At 39.7% G+C, this 20301-nt stretch overlaps 1 protein-coding gene across 19 annotated transcripts in view; it reads left to right on the top strand.

Annotated features, from left to right (window-relative positions):
- Positions 1-20301, top strand: part of Mbs (Myosin binding subunit) — a 277656-nt gene that overhangs the window by 205154 nt on the left and 52201 nt on the right. Inside the window, exon 20 of one of the 19 annotated variants that reach the window (XM_067757384.1) lies at positions 6333-6551. The exons of the other annotated variants lie outside the window; for them this stretch is intronic. Coding sequence (XP_067613485.1) covers positions 6333-6353 — 21 coding nt within the window. The 3' untranslated portion in view covers positions 6354-6551. Of the gene's footprint in view, positions 1-6332; positions 6552-20301 lie in introns of those variants that run through there. 19 annotated transcript variants of the gene reach the window in all.

Raw genomic sequence — 20301 nt, 5'->3', positions numbered from 1 at the left:
TTAAATTGACTATACCCGCCTTCATCGCGTTAGCGCTAACCCCGACATTAGATGTCCAGGTATGTTTATCCCGAATCGCCCGATCCATCAAAGAGAAAATTGTTGGAAGGCACTAACTCTTGTTAAGAGACATTGTAGAATGTCTAAAAAAAAACGAATTCTGTGTTTTGGAGAAGAGTTTTAAATTTCCTTTGGGTCTTAGTATACATACATACACATCTATCAGGCTCAAATCAATCCCTAACTTTCTGATTTTCATAATAATTAATTTTCAAATCACATATCTGCTCTATTTCAAATACATGCAGTTTCAATACCAATACTCGTCGTTGCTCCCTCTCCCTCTTTTTTTGCGCCCACGTTCAAGAAGGGGGATGTCGTCAAAAATGTTGCTAAAAATTCTCACAGTCATGTTCACATTCAACAGCTGGCCACCAAACTAAGTTTTAAAAATAATTTTTGTGGCATAACAAGAAATCAGGTGAAAATCAAATGTTTTAACGGAATACACACACCTACACCCACATTAGCAGCGGACTTTCCCCCACTTATGTGTTTACACGGATAAATCGTTTCAAATAAGTAATTATAATCCGCTGAAATATTTCTAAGGTCACATTTGTAGTAAGAATATAATTGAAAATAGTAAAAGTAATTACTTTTGTTGTTTATTGGTTTACACTTTTGTAATTAGCCGAATTTGTGAAAAATTTATTTTTGGTAGCTACGTTATGTACTTTTAAAGTGCTTTGAATATGGAAAATGTATGTATGTATGTATAAAATTTGATTTGATTATATTTTTATTAGTACGCTAATATCATTCTCTGACCTTATACCATGTTCACACTGACACAAGAATAGTTTGTAATCCATTTTGTAAAGTCGAAGTAACTTCTTTTCTCGGACTTTATTTATTGTCCTTAATTTTAGGAAAAACTTTTAACGAAATCTGTAACGAAGATTATGGAAATCGCTTGCGAAAAAATTCGAGAAGTTTTTGGAAATCTTCATGAAAATATCGAAATTTTGCTTGTGCACAATTTTGTTTTTTGAAGATGCGGAAAAGCTATTCGAAAAAATAAAAAAAAAAAATATTCGAAAATCAAAGCGAGTTTTGAGAGACTTAAAAAGGGTGAAATTTCCCAGTAAAAATTTCGGAATTTTCATAAAAATATTTAAACACATCAGAATATTTTCAATATTTTTTGAAGATTTTGAAAATGGTTTATCTTGTTTGGTTGATTTTGACAGTACCCACCCTGCCGACAGTATCCAGCGACCGCCGCACAGGCAGTCGGTACGCTTCCCAAGGCAGTCGGTTCTATGTACCGGAGCGACTCGGGATTTTTCCCGACCAAGGACTGTCATTTCAGTGTAACCCCATTTAATTTGTTTCGTCCCTCCCACAAATTGTCATCCTCCCAGCAGCTCCTTGCAGCAGGACTGCTCCATATTCTCGTGCTCCGGGAAGGTATCGAATCCAATCCGGGTCCGTCTCCTGACCCCGGTCCTGAGAAATGGTTTTGCTGCATCTGCCGGAAAAGAATCTTTTTAGGACGGTCATACTCTGTTCAGTGTGTCTCGTGTAAGGGATGGTTGCATCGGACAGGTTGTTCTGGGCTTGATCCCAAAACCCGACGTCCACGTAACTTTTATAAATCTTTTGTGGCTCCTTGCTGTTCATGCCCAAGGGCGCCTCGTAGGCTACGTCTAAGCGCGCCCCCCCATTACCTTCTAGCAGCCCCGCTGCTCAGCAAGCCACAACAAGTACCCGCTGCTGCTCGCGCCTTACGGCGCCAACAACTCAAACAGCTGCTACCACTCATAACTACAATCTTCGTAGTAGAGTCGGAAGCAATGCTGAGCAACAGCCCCTGCCCCCGTCTTCTCCCCCCCTCTTTTCCGGCAGCAATCGTGTAGGTCAGGGAACCAGACTCTTAGTCCCTACCTCCGTTTGCACCGTTTGCCAGCACAGAATATATATGTTTGCGACATCCGCCCAATGCAGCTCCTGCCTTGGGTGGTGCCACTTTCCTAGATGTTCTGGTCTCCGCGACGGCAACCCCTCGACGGGTTTCATCGCGCCATGTTGCCAGGTCGCAAACCCAAATCATCCGGGTACCCCAATGCTTGCCCAAGGACGCCCAGTCCCAGGGCCACAACAGCAATTGCGTCCTGGCCTTCCTCAACCCAGGCGTAGTCACCCGTCACTTACCCCCAGAGTGGCGACGTCTCCCCTCATGCACTTCAGAATTCTGCAGTTAAACTGTAATGGACTAACTGGGAAGATTACGGAGATAGTCAATTTCATGAAGCGGCACAACATCCGCATTGCTGCGATTCAAGAGACTAAACTCACAGCACGATCTGCATTGCAGACCTGCTCTGGGTATAATGAACACAGAAAAGATCGCGAGAGCGGAAATGGAGGCGGCCTCGCGTTTATAATACACCACTCTGTGCAATATCACATATTTGATCCTGGCATCGACCGCAGGGACAACGTCTTAGAACGTCAAGGCCTATCTGTCCGGTCAGGCGATGCAAACCTAGAAATCATCAACATCTACATCCCCCCTGCCACCTGTTGCCCCGGTGGATACCGCCCTAATATCAGAGCCTTACTCACTGGAAACAATCGCATTATTTTAGGCGACTTCAATGCCCATCATGATCTATGGCATTCAAATTTGCGGGCGGACAGTAGGGGCGAGATGTTGGCGGATCAAATAGAAGAAACGACGTTCTGCACAATAAACGGAGACGCCCCCACACGTATGGTAGGAAGCTGTCACAGTTCGCCAGATATCTCAATCGTGAGCGCAGAACTCGTAAACTGCGTCAACTGGCAGCCGATGGTATCATTGGCATCCGACCACCTGCCTATACTTGTTTCGCTCTAGCGTACCGCCGACTTCATCGTCACCGAAAAACGCACTTTCATAAACTTTAAAAAAGGAAAGTGGGAAGAATATAAATCCTTTACAGACAACCTCTTTGCTGCCCTCCCTATCCCGACTGATGCCCGCCAAGGGGAGCGTGCCTTCCGCAAGGTCATTGAATCCGCCTCGGCACGTTTCATTCCCGCCGGGAGAATTCCCGAAATCCGGCCCCACTTCCCGGCGGCGGCCGCAAACTTAGCGAGAGAACGTGACCTTATAAGGCAGCTTGATCCAGGCGACCCCCAAATAAGGGATATAAACCAACGCATCAGATTGCTTTTGGATGAACACAAGCGGGCGAAATGGGAGGAGCACCTAAGAGGTTGTAACCTCTCTACCGGTGTGGGTAAACTTTGGTCCACCGTAAAGTCCCTATCGAATCCGACTAAGCACAAAGACAAAGTTTCCATCGCCTTTGGCGACAAAGTGCTGTCGGATGCGAAAAAATGCGCGAGCGCTTTCTGCCGACAATATATAATGCATTCTACGGTCGACAAAGTTAGACGGAGGGCCAACAGACACGCACATAAACACAAATTCAGCGCGTCACCAATCACCATCACCGCTAAAGAGGTTGAGGACGCCATTGGTCGCGCTAAACCATCCAAAGCAGTGGGCCCAGACGGCATAGCCATGCCGATGCTTAAAAGCCTAGGGAAAGAGGGTTTCAAATATTTAGCGCAGGTCTTCAACCTGTCTCTTTCCACCTTTGTCATACCCGAGAAATGGAGAATGGCCAAGGTGGTCCCGCTACTAAAGCCTGGTAAACCAGCTAACATAGGAGAGTCGTATCGTCCGATATCTCTCCTATCGCCAGTAGCAAAGACGCTCGAAGCCATTTTGCTCCCTTATTTCCAAGCAAATTTGCAACTAGCCTCCCATCAGCATGGCTTCAGAAAACTCCATAGCACTACCTCCGCGCTAAATGCCATCAGCACCCAGATAAATTGCGGTTTAAATCAAAACCCCCACCATAGAACAGTACTCGTAGCGCTAGACCTATCAAAAGCTTTTGATACGGTCAACCATGGCTCGTTACTGCAAGACCTGGAAGGGTCTACCCTTCCCCCATGTCTTAAAAGGTGGACCGCAAATTATCTGGGTGGTCGGCAGGCATCGGTGCTATTTAGAAACGAAACATCAAAGCCAAGGAGAATTAAACAAGGGGTGCCACAGGGTGGTGTCCTATCCCCACTTTTGTTTAATTTCTACATATCTAAGCTACCTTCACCACCGGAAGGAGTCACAATCGTTTCCTACGCCGATGACTGCACAGTAATGGCCACAGGCCCAGGCCCACAGATCGATGAGCTATGCAATAAAATAAACGGCTACCTCCCTGACCTCTCCAGTTTTTTCGCCTCGCGAAACCTGGCATTATCACCGACTAAATCCTCCGCGACCTTATTTACAACATGGACGTCCCAAATGTCGACCATTTTGAACATCCACGTCGATGGCTCTACGCTGCCGACTGTCCTACACCCCAAAATCTTGGGTGTGACGTTTGATCAGGATCTACATTTTGGTGAGCACGCAGCCGCAATTGTTCCGAGAATTCAGAGCCGTAACAAAATCCTCAAATCCCTTGCTGGCAGTACCTGGGGAAAAGATAAAGAAACGCTCATGACTACATACAAAGCAATTAGCCAGCCGATTACGTGCTACGCGTCACCCATATGGTCGCCAAGCCTAAAAATTACCCACTGGAAGAAGCTACAGGCCTGCCAAAATACTGCTCTCAGAATTGCCACGGGCTGTCTTCTTATGTCCCCAGAACACCATCTACATAATGAGGTGAGAATACTCCCCATCAGGGAAAGAAACGAGATGCTGACCAAACAGTTCCTGTTGAATACCCAGAAACCTGGGTATCCCAACAGACATCTGATTGACGAGCCAGCAACGCCTAGGGGCTTAAGGAGTCATCTCCGTAAGCATTTTGAGGAAATACGGCATCTGAGAACACAGCCGTATGAAGCGAAAAAACATAAGCAGGTCCTTGGTGAACTCCACAAACAGGCGTCGGACCTTTATGCCGGGAATTGCCCGGTGAACCCAGTACTCAAAGTAAAGTATCCAAAACTTGCGGAAGAGGAACGCATACTCCCCAGGGAAACGCGTGTCACTCTGGCTCAACTTCGTTCTGGATACTGTAACAGGTTAAACTCTTACCTATCCAGAATCAACCCCGACATACAAAATGTATGCCCCGCTTGCAATGTGTCCCCACATGACACCAACCATCTCTTTAATTGTAATGTGGAACCAACGCCTCTAACACCCCTTTCCCTATGGTCCACCCCTGTTGAAACAGCAAGTTTCCTTGGACTCCCGTTAGAGGATATTGATGACAGTTTGTGATCGGTCGCGTCTGTTAGGTGGGGCGAAGCACTGCTACAACAACAACAACAACAACCGCCGCACAGTGGCATTTTTTCAAGATTTATGTTTATGTTTTTATGCCTTGCCCCCTTCAGTGAGAATAGGCGAATGGGATTGGGGGGGATTGGTTGGACCCCCTCCAAAAATTTTGAATTTACCCCAAGCAAAAACTTTCTTATAGCCTTATCGTGTTCTTTTGTTCACAATTGAACATACCCATATTTAAATTTCTTATCTTCTTCAAACCATGAGGCAAACTTCCCAAGAAAATTAACTTTATAAGAAATGATAATTACCGTTATATACTGTGGATATTTTAAAAACAAACTGCATTCAAATTTAAGAAAAAAAATGACTTGAATGTTTTTACTTTTTCGCGTCTAAACCAAGAAAAATGCCACTGACGGTGTGATGGTAGCGTGCTCGGCCTACCACACCTAAGATCCTGTGTCCACGCCCCGTTCAAAGCAACATCAAAATTTTAGAAATAAGTTTTTTCAATTAGAAGAAAATTTGTCTAAGCGGAGATGAATCTCCAAACCGATGAATCTCCAAACCATTGTAAACTTTACCAAGTAGCGCAACTAACAACTGATTGCTCAAAATTTGCACACACACACAAACATCACTAATGGCCATATTACGGAAATCTTAGGGAAATTGAAGTTAAATTTTTAAACAGACATAAAATGTTATAATTTTGGAATATATAGCATCTAGGACACCTTAATTGCAGTAATTGAAAGAAAATGTTTGCTTATACTCAAGTATTTAATTATTTTTTCTAAATTTATCTTTAATATTGATGCAATGATTGATCCAATGCAACTCTGGTCTTCCTACTGTTCTTCATTCCACTCCATTCGAGTGCCTATTTTCACGGCCTGCGAGTGCCTTCCACTCTATTCGCAACATAACCTCAAATTAAGCTGCCAAACTATATAGTAAACAATGCTCCAAACTATATATTCATAACACAATTTGTTTTTTGTTTTTACAAAAGTATAGCGATCAAACTTGGTAATTCGCACGAAAAAAAACTGTTTAGCAAGAAAACTATTCTGCATTGGCAAAAATGACAACGAACGATAATAATTTTTTTTCAATAACCAAAAGGTGGTGGTTTTTTGACAGGTTGGCGATCATGCCATATCGCCATCCTGTACTTGTGGCGAATTGAACTTGGTGGATTTTCGCGGTGGAGGCTAACACACACGGCCATGAGAATTCCCAATAGGGAATTTAAAGGTAAATACAATGCATTGATTCTAGGGATACTTCAATATAAAAATACAATTCAATAATCGAATACAATACAAGATACGGGTTAAATATAAATTCATAGAGATACGTATAAAAAAAGGAGGGAGATTGGACGGGTGACAGCCTACACCGCGTAACAGTTGTCGATATGGCATGATCGCCATCCTGTACTTGTGGCGAATTGAACTTGGTGGATTTTCGCGGTGGAGGCTAACACACACGGCCATGAGAATTCCCAATAGGGAATTTAAAGGTAAATACAATGCATTGATTCTAGGGATACTTCAATATAAAAATACAATTCAATAATCGAATACAATACAAGATACGGGTTAAATATAAATTCATAGAGATACGTATAAAAAAAGGAGGGAGATTGGACGGGTGACAGCCTACACCGCGTAACCATCTATTCCCAAGGTTCAACTATTAGCTCATTTAGACGATTTGATTGTGTGCTCGTCTTTTGAAGAGCACCTCAAGGATCTTAACATTGCCGTCTCTAAATTAAGCGAATTTAGCCTACGGGTAAATAATGCTAAGAGTAAACTTTGTTGCGACGAGGTAAAGTATTTAGGTCATGTTATTACAACTGATGGCATATGCGTTGATGTGGAGAAGACAGCCGCCATTAGCCAAAGAAAAGAACCGAGAAATGTTAAAGAATTAATTTCATTTATTCAGACGTGCTCATGGTACAGGAGATTCATAAGTGGCTATGCCGAAATCTCGAAACCATTAACTGAGCTTACGAAGAAGAATGCGAAATGGTCTTGGTCAGTAAGGCAAAAAGAAGCATTCGAATCACTTAAGCAAGCACCCATATTGAAACAGGCTCAAGACAATATGCCTTTTTATGTCAAAGCCGATGCTAGCGCTTATGCGTTAGGAGCTGCTTTACTCCAGGGGCAGGAGAATAATGAACATCCGATTGAATATGCGAGCCGATTATTATCATCAGCTGAGAGAAATTGTTCTACTAGAGAACGGGAAGCACTAGAGATAGTGTGGGCATGTGCAAAGTTTCGCGGCTATATCGAAGGCTCTGAGATTATTTTGGTAACAGATCATCAACCTTTAAAATGGTTACTTACAATAAAGTCACCTTCTGGTCGGCTAGCACGTTGGGCATTACAAATTCAACAGTATGACTTCAAAGTGAAATACATCCCTGGGAAAACCAACTTCCTCGCTGATATGCTATCCCGCCCGACAAGTGATGAGGATCAAATTCAAATTGAACAAAACTATTTGTGCTTTTCAAATAGACTTTCCCCGTAAGAGTTCCAAAGAAATACGGGATGATCAATTGAAAGACGAGTACTTAAAAAAGATTATATCGTCAATTGAATCTGAAGACGATAATTTAACATTTTCGTCAAGCAGAGGTTATTTGCTGTTTGACGGGGTATTGTTCAGCTATTCTAACGATGATAGAGAAGACGTTCAACTGGTAATACCACAACAAGAGCGTGATGAACTTTTAAAGAAATAACACAATGAGTGTACTGCGGGCCACTATGCGATAGAGAAGCATTCATCGTATTGCTAACCGATATTTTTGGCCAGGTATGTGAACTGATATTGCAAAGCACGTCAAAGCTTGCACTGAGTGTCAGAGGTATAAGGCAACTAATCTAAAACCTATTGGTCTTTTTCAAACTACCAGCAGCAATCAACGATTTGAAGTTGTCGCGGTTGACCTGTGGTCCGCGACCGAAAACCAATGATGGCTTCCAGTAGATACTGGTAGCCGAAGACGTAGCATCACCATGGACAGAACTTTTTTCCTCTAAAAGAAGCAACCGCGGAATGTTGTTCAAAAACGTTAATTGACGAAATATTTCTCCGTTATGGGATTCCCCATCGACTAAAATCTGATAATGGTGTCCAGTTTATATCAGCCATAATGCAAAAGGTTTCATATTGCATGGGAATTGAGCAACAGTTCACACCCGTCTATCACCCGCAAGCTAATCCTGTCGAGCATAAGAATAGGGACATCAAAACACAATTAGCAATACTTGTTGGCAATGAACATAATACGTGGAATCTAAATATACCATCAATCAGATTCGCACTAAATACTGCCAGGTGCCAAAGTACTGGCTTTACTTCAACTTTCGGAAGAGAGCTACGCACCCTCGATGACGTACAACATGACGTCAAAGCTATTGTGGAGTCCGAAAATTTTATTCCACAAATTACGCCATATCTCAATAGAATCAGCACTGAATTGAAACGTGCAAAAGAACAACATCACATGCAAGACAAAAACAAAGACTACTTTGATCAGCGGAGACGCCCTCAAGACGACTTTGGACTTGGTACAGAAGTACGAATCACTACACATACTCTTAGTCAAGCATCGAAAAACCTCACATCAAAATTTGTTCCGAAACGGGACGGACCATATATTATCATCCGAAAAGTTGGCTCAACGTCGTATAAATCGCCTCTAAACAAAATCCAAATTTATCGCTGGGAACATACCATGCTTCCTCACTTACAAAATTCAATCAAGATGAGTCTCCAACACCTGTACGGCCTTTGAAAAGACGAGGACGACCCAAGAAGAATTAAACAAGTGTTGTCGTGCCCTCGAGACGAGTTAGTCACGCCAAAGGGGGAGACTGTAACGTAGCAAGATAGCGTAGCATAACATATTTGAAGTATTTTATAAGACAACTGTATGGTAACTCCTTTCACTTTTAAAACTTTCGTTACCATGGTAATATTTCTTAACATTTTTCTTAACAGGATTGCCTTAAAATAATTTTGCTCTGGCGCAGACTATAAAAAAGCTGCGCACTCTTAATTTTCAATCATTTCGTTTTGCGATCTGACGTAAGAACACTTATCAGAAGAAGTGCGGAGTACGTGGCAAGCGCTAAGCTCGCATTTGCATTGTATAACATTTTTCTTAACAGGATTGCCTTAAAATAATTTTGCTCTGGCGCAGACTATAAAAAGGCTGCGCACTCTTAATTTTCAATCATTTCGTTTTGCGATCGGGCGTAAGAACACTTATCAGAAGAAGTGCGGAGTACTTGGCAAGCGCTAAGCTCGCCGTACAAAGTGCAAATTCTGATAAGTGGAATTTTATATTCTATATGAAGTACGGAGTACGTGGTAAGCGCTAAGCTCGCCGTACAAAGTACCAATTCCAAGAATTGGAGCTGAAGACAATGTTGACTGCGTTGTAGGTGGACAGCGATGGTTGGCCGCTGCAAAGCAGAAGACATTTTTCGAAGTTCGCTAAACGATTTTGTGCGAATAGTTTTACTTTAGCTGTGGAAAAATACATTTTTGTGAACCTATAGACATTTTTGCGAACAATAATAAATAAGTATAACGAAACGAACCAGCTGTTTTCGATTTTCATTTGAACGAGAGTAGAAATTAACAATTTAAACTCTACAAGGTTTAATTACTCGCTTTCCATTCTTTTGGTTGGGTCCAACACCTTTCTGTATTGGTGTGTGGTGAACTGTCTCGTAAAACGTTACCCTTTTTCCAAACAACTGCAAAATTGTATGAGACAACTGCTAGTAATCAGTTGTCAGATTTTGATGGCTTTGACAACTACACCAACACATTGTTGTAAACGGTAATGCCACAAAAAGTTGTAAGACTAGACAACTTTAACCGACAGTTTCTTTGAGGTTGAGTTGTAATCTGTAATACCAAATTACAAAATTTCAACTGAAACAGAGTTGAGTTGTAAACGATATAGGGGCATAAAATTCAAATTATGTACAGCAGCGATCAGAAAAAGGCAGTGGCAATTTTTAGCAATATTGCATCTAAAAACTTCTATGATGTTTGCTATTTAAACTATGCACACCAGTCCAAAAAAATTTTTTCAAAAAAATTCGTTACATCGAGAAATTTTTACGAGAATTTAGAGCTTTTTATTCGTAATTATATGAACTTTTTTGAAAAAAAATTAGACAAAAATTCACGAAAATTTTTATTACACCAAATATTTGTGGAATTTTTTGAGTGTGCAGTTTTGTAGCCCAACCAGCAAAGTAAAACTTGAAGGTCTCTCTAAATTGGCGTTTATTTCACATGTGTAGTAAAAATATAATTGCAAATAGGAAAAGTAATTACTGTTTATTCGTTCGCGCTTTTGTTATTTGTGTGTTTGTTTTATTTGATTTTATATTAGGCATCATCCGGTCGCAAAGATCCTGGGCCAGATAAAAATTTACATGTAAATGCAACAACAATGATTTGAGTCAGATAAATCCAACTAGAAGTTTGAGCTAGATAATTTGTTTATTTCCTGTTTTTAGTTTGAACACACTGCCACTTTTTCAAAAAAAAGATACCGCTGCTTGACCATTAGCCTTATGTGTAAAATGAAACACAACAGCTACATCTGCCTATCACAACTCATATGAACAATAATATGAAGAACTCTGTCTCTGAATTCTCCCTATGATCCAGAGCATTCGCGTGAGAATTAAACATGATACGGAGCTAGAAAACTCTTTGGATGATGGCTATTGATTACTACGCTAAAATCATTGTTTGGCCTTATACTATGTTCACACTCAAACAAAAATATTTTGAGGTCCATTTTGTAAAGTCGAAGTAACTTCCATTCTCTCGATTTTTTATTCATCTCTTCTCTATTATTTTTTGCCAATAATTTTAGGAAAAACTTTATCGAAATTTGTAACGAAAATTATGCAAAATATTTTCGAAAAAATTCGAAAATTCGATACGCTTTTAAAAATCTTCATGAAAATATCGAAATTTTGACTGTGCACAATTTAATTTTTTATATGGAAGAAAATGGGAAATAAAGAAAAAATTCGAAAATCAAGAGAATTTTGAAAAACTTAAAACTTGTTCTTTATTAGACTAAAATTCATTGGCCTAAAATGCTGCAAACTGAAAAATTATCTGAAAATTCCCAGTACAAATTTCAAAATTTTGTTTTTCAAGTTGGATTTCATTATCAAATTCACCAAAGTTTTTTCTAAACTTTTTTTTTTAAATCGTTTTAATAATTTGGGAAAATTTTAAACAACGTGACATCAGGACGGACGAGGTGACAGCTGTTTCGATTATACCTTGTAAATCTCTTCAAAGCCTTTCTCCCGGGAGTGGGATTGGAATCCGCACTCCTACGATGGTTGAATTGTTACAAACGCATTCAGCCACGTCATGCCTTAGTTGTTGTTTTTGAAATTGGTTTGCATAGTTTCAGGTACCAAATTCATAGAAGTTTTTTTCTTAAAATACCGAAAAAAATTGTCGCTGGAATTTCTCTGTTCCTTACTGTGTATAGGTATAGATGGAGTTGCGTCCTACATGGATTGACCGGTCGCAACCAAATTTGAGACCGCAACTGGATGGATTCAAGGATGGTCATGGGCTAAAATTTATTTGGAGTTATAAAAGGGGCGTGGTACTTCCACCACAAATGAGATGCATATCTCTGGAAGTATTCATGTTAGAAGATTGAAATTCGGTAAAGAGTTATATAAAGTAATATTTAACATCACCGGAAATATGTGGTGTGAGGAAAAAGGGGGCGTAGCACCTCTCATGCCAATGTAATTTTTCATACTGCATATCTCTGGAAGTGCTCATGTAAAAAATTAAATGAAGTTAATGTCTAACACCTCCACAACAGCGGAGATTAAAGGAAAAAATGGTGTAAACTCTTTAGTGTGAGTGATGACACTAAAGAGTTTTCATACTGCATTTCTCGAGAAGTACTTATAGAAAATAATAATTTTCTATATAATTTTGAATAATTTATTTAAACTTTATTTTTTTAAAAGATATTTTTGATGACTGAAAATATTTTAAAATTTTGATAATTAACCATAAACAATGTTAAAATAATAAACTTTTAAATTTAACAAGGTATATTTATTATAAGTAGATAACCCTACAGTACTCACGGTAGAATTATGAAAATATGCGGTGCGTCGCTGCGGCCGTATACATCTTGACACTAAAGGGCTAAGTATTTCTTTTTGGAGGCGATGCAACATATTTCGTCGTATCTCTTCTTCTGTCGAGGTCGCTGCGACGAGCCTATAACGACCGTACTTGCGGTACGGAGTGAGAGGAAAATGCGCTACGGCGCTTGATCACTTCGTCAAGATGAAAATCATTCTCAGTAAGCATTTGCAATGACCAAGAGAGGGAATCATTAGAAAGCTTGTGCCACTCTGCTAACTTACCTCGCCTATCACAAGATAATTGTCCGAGTCGATGTTAAGTCTAAGTGGGTTGCATACATTGAGGGCAGTGACGCTGTGCCTCTCGCCGAATAATAAAGGCTTGGTTTCCTTGAAAACGGTACCGCTATATAGCAGCCGCTACATAGCAGTAGAGTACGTTGTCAAAAATGTTGCAATGTAAAAGTAATTATGTTGAGACTAAGAAGACGGTGAAGTTCATCGTAACATAATACAGCGGCAGGGCATAAAATATTATGGTCATCATGATGGTAGAAACTAGTTCATCACTGTTTTTTCCCACCGCTATTGTAAAAGCGGTGAACATTTTGAATACATTTTTGTTATTGTACGTTAATTACAAAAAAATATGAAAAAAACTTAAAAAACACGCCAAAATGGCAAACATAAAATTTTGCCAATCGTCTGCCGTAACGGTGCGTAGTTTCCAACAAAGCGGTCGAAACGGTGAGTATACCGGCCGCTCTTTAGCGGTCGTAACAAAGCGGCACCACCTTTGGAGGAAGCCAAGCCTTAAGTAATCGATTTGGTTTCAAATTCTTTGATCAGAAGATATTGTAACGAATTTAGAGAAATTCCGCTTATTTGAAACCTTCTGCTAACGTTCGACTGGCTAAACTGTCGAATAAATAACTCTAATATTCAATAATGCAAAATGGTCTTTATTATACTACTTTGAAAGTACTTCATAATAACACTTATACTTCACAACCAATAGCGTGCCTAAATCAAAACTGAGTACTGACTACTCAGGTTTCGTTGCTTTTATACTCTCTGTTGCCTCGTTCACCAATCTCTCTTAATGTCTAGTAACTTAGTGAACTTCATGCTTGGTTACTAGCCATATATGTACATGTATAAATAAATAAATGTAAGGCGCGATAACCTCCGAAGAGATTTTAGGCCGAGCTTCTCTATGTAGATCTATATTTGTAGTTTATGGTCTCTCGCATAGCCATATGCGTGTGTATATGTGAGTACTACTTCGGCTGATGGTATCTCTCTGTTGTCTTTTATGTACATGTGCAAATGATGATTGATTTGTTTACGTACACACAAGTGGCTGCTTAGTATCACTTAGTGATGTGAATATTCGTCAAAATATGTGGCTTTGTGAAAGTTTTTAGGATGGTACTACCATATTTCAAGCAGAGCCGAAAGTCTTAGTTAGTCTTAGCTAAATTTTCTATTTTACGACTTGTTTGCGCATCCTGGCATTAGCCGTGTTTTTTTTACATCTATAGACGTTTACGCTTAAACTTTATATAGACTGCTGAGCGTAAAACTTTAAATACACCTCTGAAATTGTTTATGCGCAGCAAAAAAATTCAATACGCATTATACTCAAATGTAACTGAAATATGAGCCGCTCAGTGCACACACTCAGTCATTGGTGCCGTATGTCGTATCGCTGTATCCGTATCCCTAACGTTATCAGCTGTTTATCGTTACGACGGTAAACCAAAACCCAATTGGTTGGCTACGATACGGTTACGACCTTAGCGGCACCAATAATCGATTGCATTGATTCTCATAAGGTTGGTCGAATCAGCTGTTATAAGGTTACCGATACGGTTACTGATGAAGCACCAATGTCTCCAGCTTAACTCCACTTTTTGAAAAATCGAATGTAAATCGTTTCAGTAACGCTGTATCTGTTCTGGCCGTGCATCGATGCTTATTTGTTTTTAAACAGCCGAAGATGCTCTCTCCCTCTCAATAATATTCGTAACAAAATCGCATCGGTAAACAGATAAAAAGAAGCACAATGCCAACGGTAGTTAGTATAGCAGTTATAGGGTTATCTACTTTATTTAAATACACTATATTTTTGTTTTCCTGGGCACTCATCACAGATCGTTATTTAAAATGACCGAAATCAGACTATAACCACGCCCACTTTTTCGATATCGAAAAACCGAAAAAGTGCAATAATTCATTACCAAAGACGGATAAAGCGAAGAAAATTGGTAGGTGGGTTGACCTTATAACGCAGAATAGAAAATTAGTAAAATTTTGGACAATAGGCGTGGCACCGCCCACTTTTAAAAGAAGGTAATTTAAAAGTTTTGCAAGCTGTAATTTGACAGTCGTTGAAGATATCATGATGAAATTTGGCAGAAACGTTACACCTATTACTATATGTGTGCTAAATAAAAATTAGCAAAATCGGATAACGAACACGCCCACTTACAAAAAAAATTTTAAAGTCAAATTTTAACAAGAAATTAAATATCCTTACAGTATATAAGTAAATTATGTCAACATTCAACTCCAGTAATGATATGGTTCAACAAAATACAAAAATAAAAGATGATGACAGATGATGTTCTGGGTCACCCTGGTCCACATTTTGGTCGATATCTCGAAAACGCCTTCACATATACAACTAAGGGCCACTCCCTTTTAAAACCCTCATTAATACCTTTAATTTGATACCCATATCGTATAAACACTTATAGAGTCACCCCTGGTCCACCTTTATGGCGATATCTCGAAAAGGCGTCCACTTATAGAACTAAGGCCCACTCCCTTTTAAAATACTCATTAACACCTTTCATTTGACACCGATATCATACAAACACATTCCAAGGTTACCCTAGGTTCATTTTCCTACATGGTCATTTCCCCTTATTTTGTCTCCCATGCTGTCAGCTGAGTATGTAATGTTCGGTTACATCCGAACTTAGCCTTCCTTACTTGTTTTATATACCGTTAGATGAAGGCTATATCTGCAGTTATGCATTCTACGTTATATATTTGAATTCATATTATCAGAGGAATTTTTAAAAACAATATACATTACATCATCGCGTTTCTCAACTTTTCGTTTTATGGAGTTAATCGATGTGTGCACTGAGCGGCTCATATGTGTCTATGTTTCACCTCTACACTAATTCTATCTATTCTATGCGTGTCAACTATTCATCGCTACTGATTCAGCTATATGTGATACATTATGGCCACCAGAGGTTTGTGTCTCCGATTTTAGGTACACCCTGTTCTGTAGCTAGTTATTTAACCACTGCCGCTAGATGGGTATCCTAAGCATTATCTAAGCGAGGATAAGCGTTTTTTTTTGCGCAAATGTAAACGTATACGCGTGTAAAAAAAACACGGCTATTAAGGGCACCAAACATTATTTTTATAATATGACGCCGGCAGCATGTACCTTTTCCCATCCAATAATTCAATACCGCGGCATCGTCTGTCACTTGGTTTTTCTTTCGTTTCGATTTAGTTTCACTGATCTCAGTATTTTCGTTCACGGATACAGTCGTACCTTCCCGTGAAAGTGTTCGAATATTCCAGGTACATTCCCTGAGATCATAGGAAGAGCGTGGCGTATCTAACGTAGCCAATTTCTTATCCCACCTAACACCCTCACATTCAAATCGTTCTACACGAGCTCCTTCCTTTTTATGAATCGTTTATATGTACACACTAAGTTTGTGTATAGCATTTAATCTGCCATTGCAGCGTAGGCGCAGATAAACGAAATGATGGTGAACAAATGTTACCGTAATGCAAATTACGGCCAGACACCTCAATACATTTGGAAATGCACTCATCTTAAGCCATTTAAACTTTTAGTCTTTTTTTGTATTTGCTTTTACACATATTTACCAAATTAATTTTAAATTACAAAATTGTACACGTTTTCCCGAATCATATTTTCTTTTCTGTCTGTGCAACAAAAAATAAAAAAGTGCAATAAAAATAAATAAAAATACTTACTTCTACGGTCAATGTGCCACGCGTTTCTCTATTTTTACAAACATGAATTTTCCGCATTTGTCGCATTTTCGAATTAAATTTACTTGTCTTTGTTGTGTGCGCGATTGAGGGAACACGCAACACTCCGGCTCCCCAAATACTGCTGATGCTCTCATACCATTTCTGATCTATACGAGGGATGCTATTTAAGTCTTGAAATTAATAGCCATGGTAAAGAGATAGTGTGCAGATGCCTTTCGAACCTGACCACTTTGTAGAAAAAAAAATATCAAAATTTTAAGGAGGAAATGTTCCTTATGTCTTCGAGGGATCATCCCTTAAAAATACAAATTTTTAACCATTACTCGGTTTAAACAGTTTTTCAAACTTATTTAACCTTAACTTAGAACGTCTGAACAGGGTTGGTGTCGAAATTCTGTATGTACAAAATTCTAAAAACAAAATTCTGCTTTTTAAAAATCTGATTTTTTTAAATTCTGCTTTCTAAAATTCTGCTTTCAAAATTCTGTATTACAAAATTCTGTATTAAAATATAATGTTAACTATGTTAAAGAGGTCATGTAATTATTTTGAAAAAGTGCGCCATGCACAGTAATTCTGCGTAGAACACCTTTCTGCATAGGCGGCCTTCGGCCGCATTTATAAAAAATAACCCTGGGCTACGCCATGCCAAGTCCGAGTGTGTGGTATAATGTCCTTCTGCGTAGGCGGCCTTCGGCCGCACTTTCAAAAAATAACCTTTAGCCGATCCAACACCGGCTACGCCATGCCATGATTCCGGAATTTTGACTTCCAGAATTAAACATGCAGAATTTTGAAAAAGCAGTATTTTAGAAAGCAGAATTTTAAAAAAAGCAAAATTTTTTTGCAATTTACAGAATTTTGTCACCCAGAATTTTGTAATACAGAATAATGACACGCTCCCGTCTGAACATACTACAACTTTCCGTTTAAATTTTGGACTCAACAAGGATCCTCGCGAAGGCCTACCATTAGACTATGATTGCGTCTGTACATAAATTTTTGCAAACTTTTTTTCCGAAAGGTGTTTCAATACGAAGGGCGGATAGGTTTATTGAAAACCAAAGAAAAATAATTTCATTGACGAAATTAAAAAAAAAAATTGCCACTGAAAAAAGTTTTAGATTTAGGGTCAAAATTTGAAAAGTGTATTATACTATTACTGCCTAAAGCTTACTTTAAAAGATTTTTATAAAGTTTCTGTCGGTAAGTATTCCTCTCCGTTTTCACTACCTCTCGAGTTACTTCTTCCAATCTACCTTTTGTCTTATCTCTCTTCCTTTTTCACACATATCTGTATCTCCCTTCCCATTTCTTTACGCGTCTCTTGCTTTTCCTCGGCTTAAACCCACCTCTTACCCCCGGGCTACTTTGGTCTCTTTCTCCGATTTTTGGAATAGACGGTTCCGGAAAACACCGTTATCCCACCCGAATTTTTTGAACCTACTTCGAAGAAACTCTAGTCCATTCTTAATCTCCTCGCGATCATTCTGTTTATGATTACTACGTACTATGGTTCAAGGGCATGCACTTAGAGTGTACGCACTTTTAATTCGCTCTCAGTGCTTTCTTCGCGAACGTGTAAGGCTAAGGCAAGGGATGTGGTTAAGGTTTCCCAATTCTGACGTTCACACTGGCAGAGCAAACGGTCGAGGTAGATACATACTTATTCTATGACTACATAAAGAAGAAAGAAACTGTCCCGACAGGATATTAAAATCAATCTTACCGAATTCAGGTCAGGGAGGGCAAAACAGGAGGCTTTGTTTTGAGAGTGGGAAAACGCCCCTCTCCCCTCCCTCCTATTATTTATTGATTAATTTCCCAGCTGTTGCATCAAAGCGGCGCATTACCATTGGATTGAAAGAGCAATCATCACACCAACCAACTATCAGATTCCAGCTTTAAAGAAACGGCCAAGGTACCGAATTGTCTCTTGATCAAAAACCCATAACGCACTAACGTCCGGACCACTATCTTGTAGTACATGGCGAAGCTACGTACACGACTGCAAGCTGTCGAAAAGTTGATTAAGTAAGGAGATGGTATGAATTATCAAATTCCAGCAAGTACACTGACTAACGTAGTTATGCGCATTGCTTTAAATAGAAGCTTCGAATTAGTGGATGGCCCTTCGCTGTTTCTGGTTGGTATCAGTTATCACAAAACAGAAAGTGCTCATACATCATATTGTTACGAATATTAGCAAAACTAAGGGGTGCTGCTATCTCTAAGCCGATGCTAAGCAGTGACGTGAATTCACATCAATAATTCAATCATTATGTATCTACATAAACGAAACAATAATTGCGTATACACATATGTACCATGAACGTATACGAGCAGCAGAGTGCAGAGTCAATGCACAAACACATGCATATATCTGAGATACTCCTGAAAGTATGCAATGAGAGAAGCTACAAAATCGTGCAATTGTAGTTACAGCTGAGAAGTTTGAGAGCTGATGGCAACTAGTAGATTCAGGAAGCGCCTAGAAGATGCGAACGTTGAAATCAGAGGGTATAAAAGGCAGCAAATGTAGAGGCGCTGGAATTCAGTTTGAGTTGAGCTATCAAGCGGTTATTGATTAAGCACGTAATCTGTCGGGCAATAGTAGAGTTTCATTTGAACTATCAATCAGTTTGGTTGTTAAGCAAGCTAGTTGCAAAGTATAAGTGTTGAAGTACTTTAATAAAGGCCATTTTTCCTTTATTCAATATTGGAGTTATTTATTCAACAGTTTAGTGATTCGAACTTAGCAAAAGGGCAAATAAGAGAATTTGCAAGTAAATTCGTTACAATTGGTGTCAGAAGAGGAATTGTTGAATAAATTCCAGAGGACAACAAGGACATGGCAAAGTTCAGTGAATTGAAGATCCAGCAACTAAAGAAGGAGTTGGAGAGCCGTGGATTGAATACAAGCGGCGTTAAACTCGAACTTCAGGCACGGCTACGAGAGGCAATGGAAGCAGAAGGAATTGATATGGAAGAGTATGTCTTTCATCTTGATGGCGAGGAGACAACAAAAATTGAAGAGAAAAACGAAACATCGCAGACGGTTACCAGCACAGACTTGAACATGATATTGGCTGCAATATCTGCACAAACATCGACAGTAGCATCAATGTTAGAAGCACAGAATATAAAAATTGTACAGCTCGAGGACAAAATGGATGCCGAGATAGAAGCTTGGAAAGATCGTATACAGGAGTTGCAACTAAATCGCCCAGCAGTTTCAGCGAATAATCCAAAGGTAAAAACACCATCCTTTGACGGTTCTGTTCCTTTCCAGGTCTTCAAGCTACAGTTTGGGAAAACCGCAGCACTGTTCGTGGCATTGAAAGGGCCTGCAGCGGAAATCTTACAGACGATTCCAGAGTACCAACGGAACAGTTATGAAGCATTGATGGCTGCTGTAGAACGACGTTATGGAAGCGAGCATAGAAAACAGATATTCCAAATTGAGTTGCAAAAAAGTCACCAAAGAGCGAATGGGACTTTGCAGGAGTTTGCCTCGGATGTTGAAAGGTTGGCACATTTGGCAAATGCGGATGCACCCGTGGAGTACACCGAGAGGGTAAAAATCCAGAGTTTTATGAATGGCAAACGGGACGTAGAAACGAAGCGAGCGACATATGCAAACCCAAAACCCACATTCGCAGAAACGGTATCCCATGCACTGACTCAAGAAACAGCATTACTTCTGTGTAAGCCAGTTTT

This window comes from Eurosta solidaginis, chromosome 5, assembly GCF_040869045.1.
Source record: "Eurosta solidaginis isolate ZX-2024a chromosome 5, ASM4086904v1, whole genome shotgun sequence".
Taxonomy (NCBI): Eukaryota; Metazoa; Arthropoda; class Insecta; order Diptera; family Tephritidae; genus Eurosta; species Eurosta solidaginis.
This window is presented reverse-complemented; position numbering and strand designations above follow the sequence as displayed.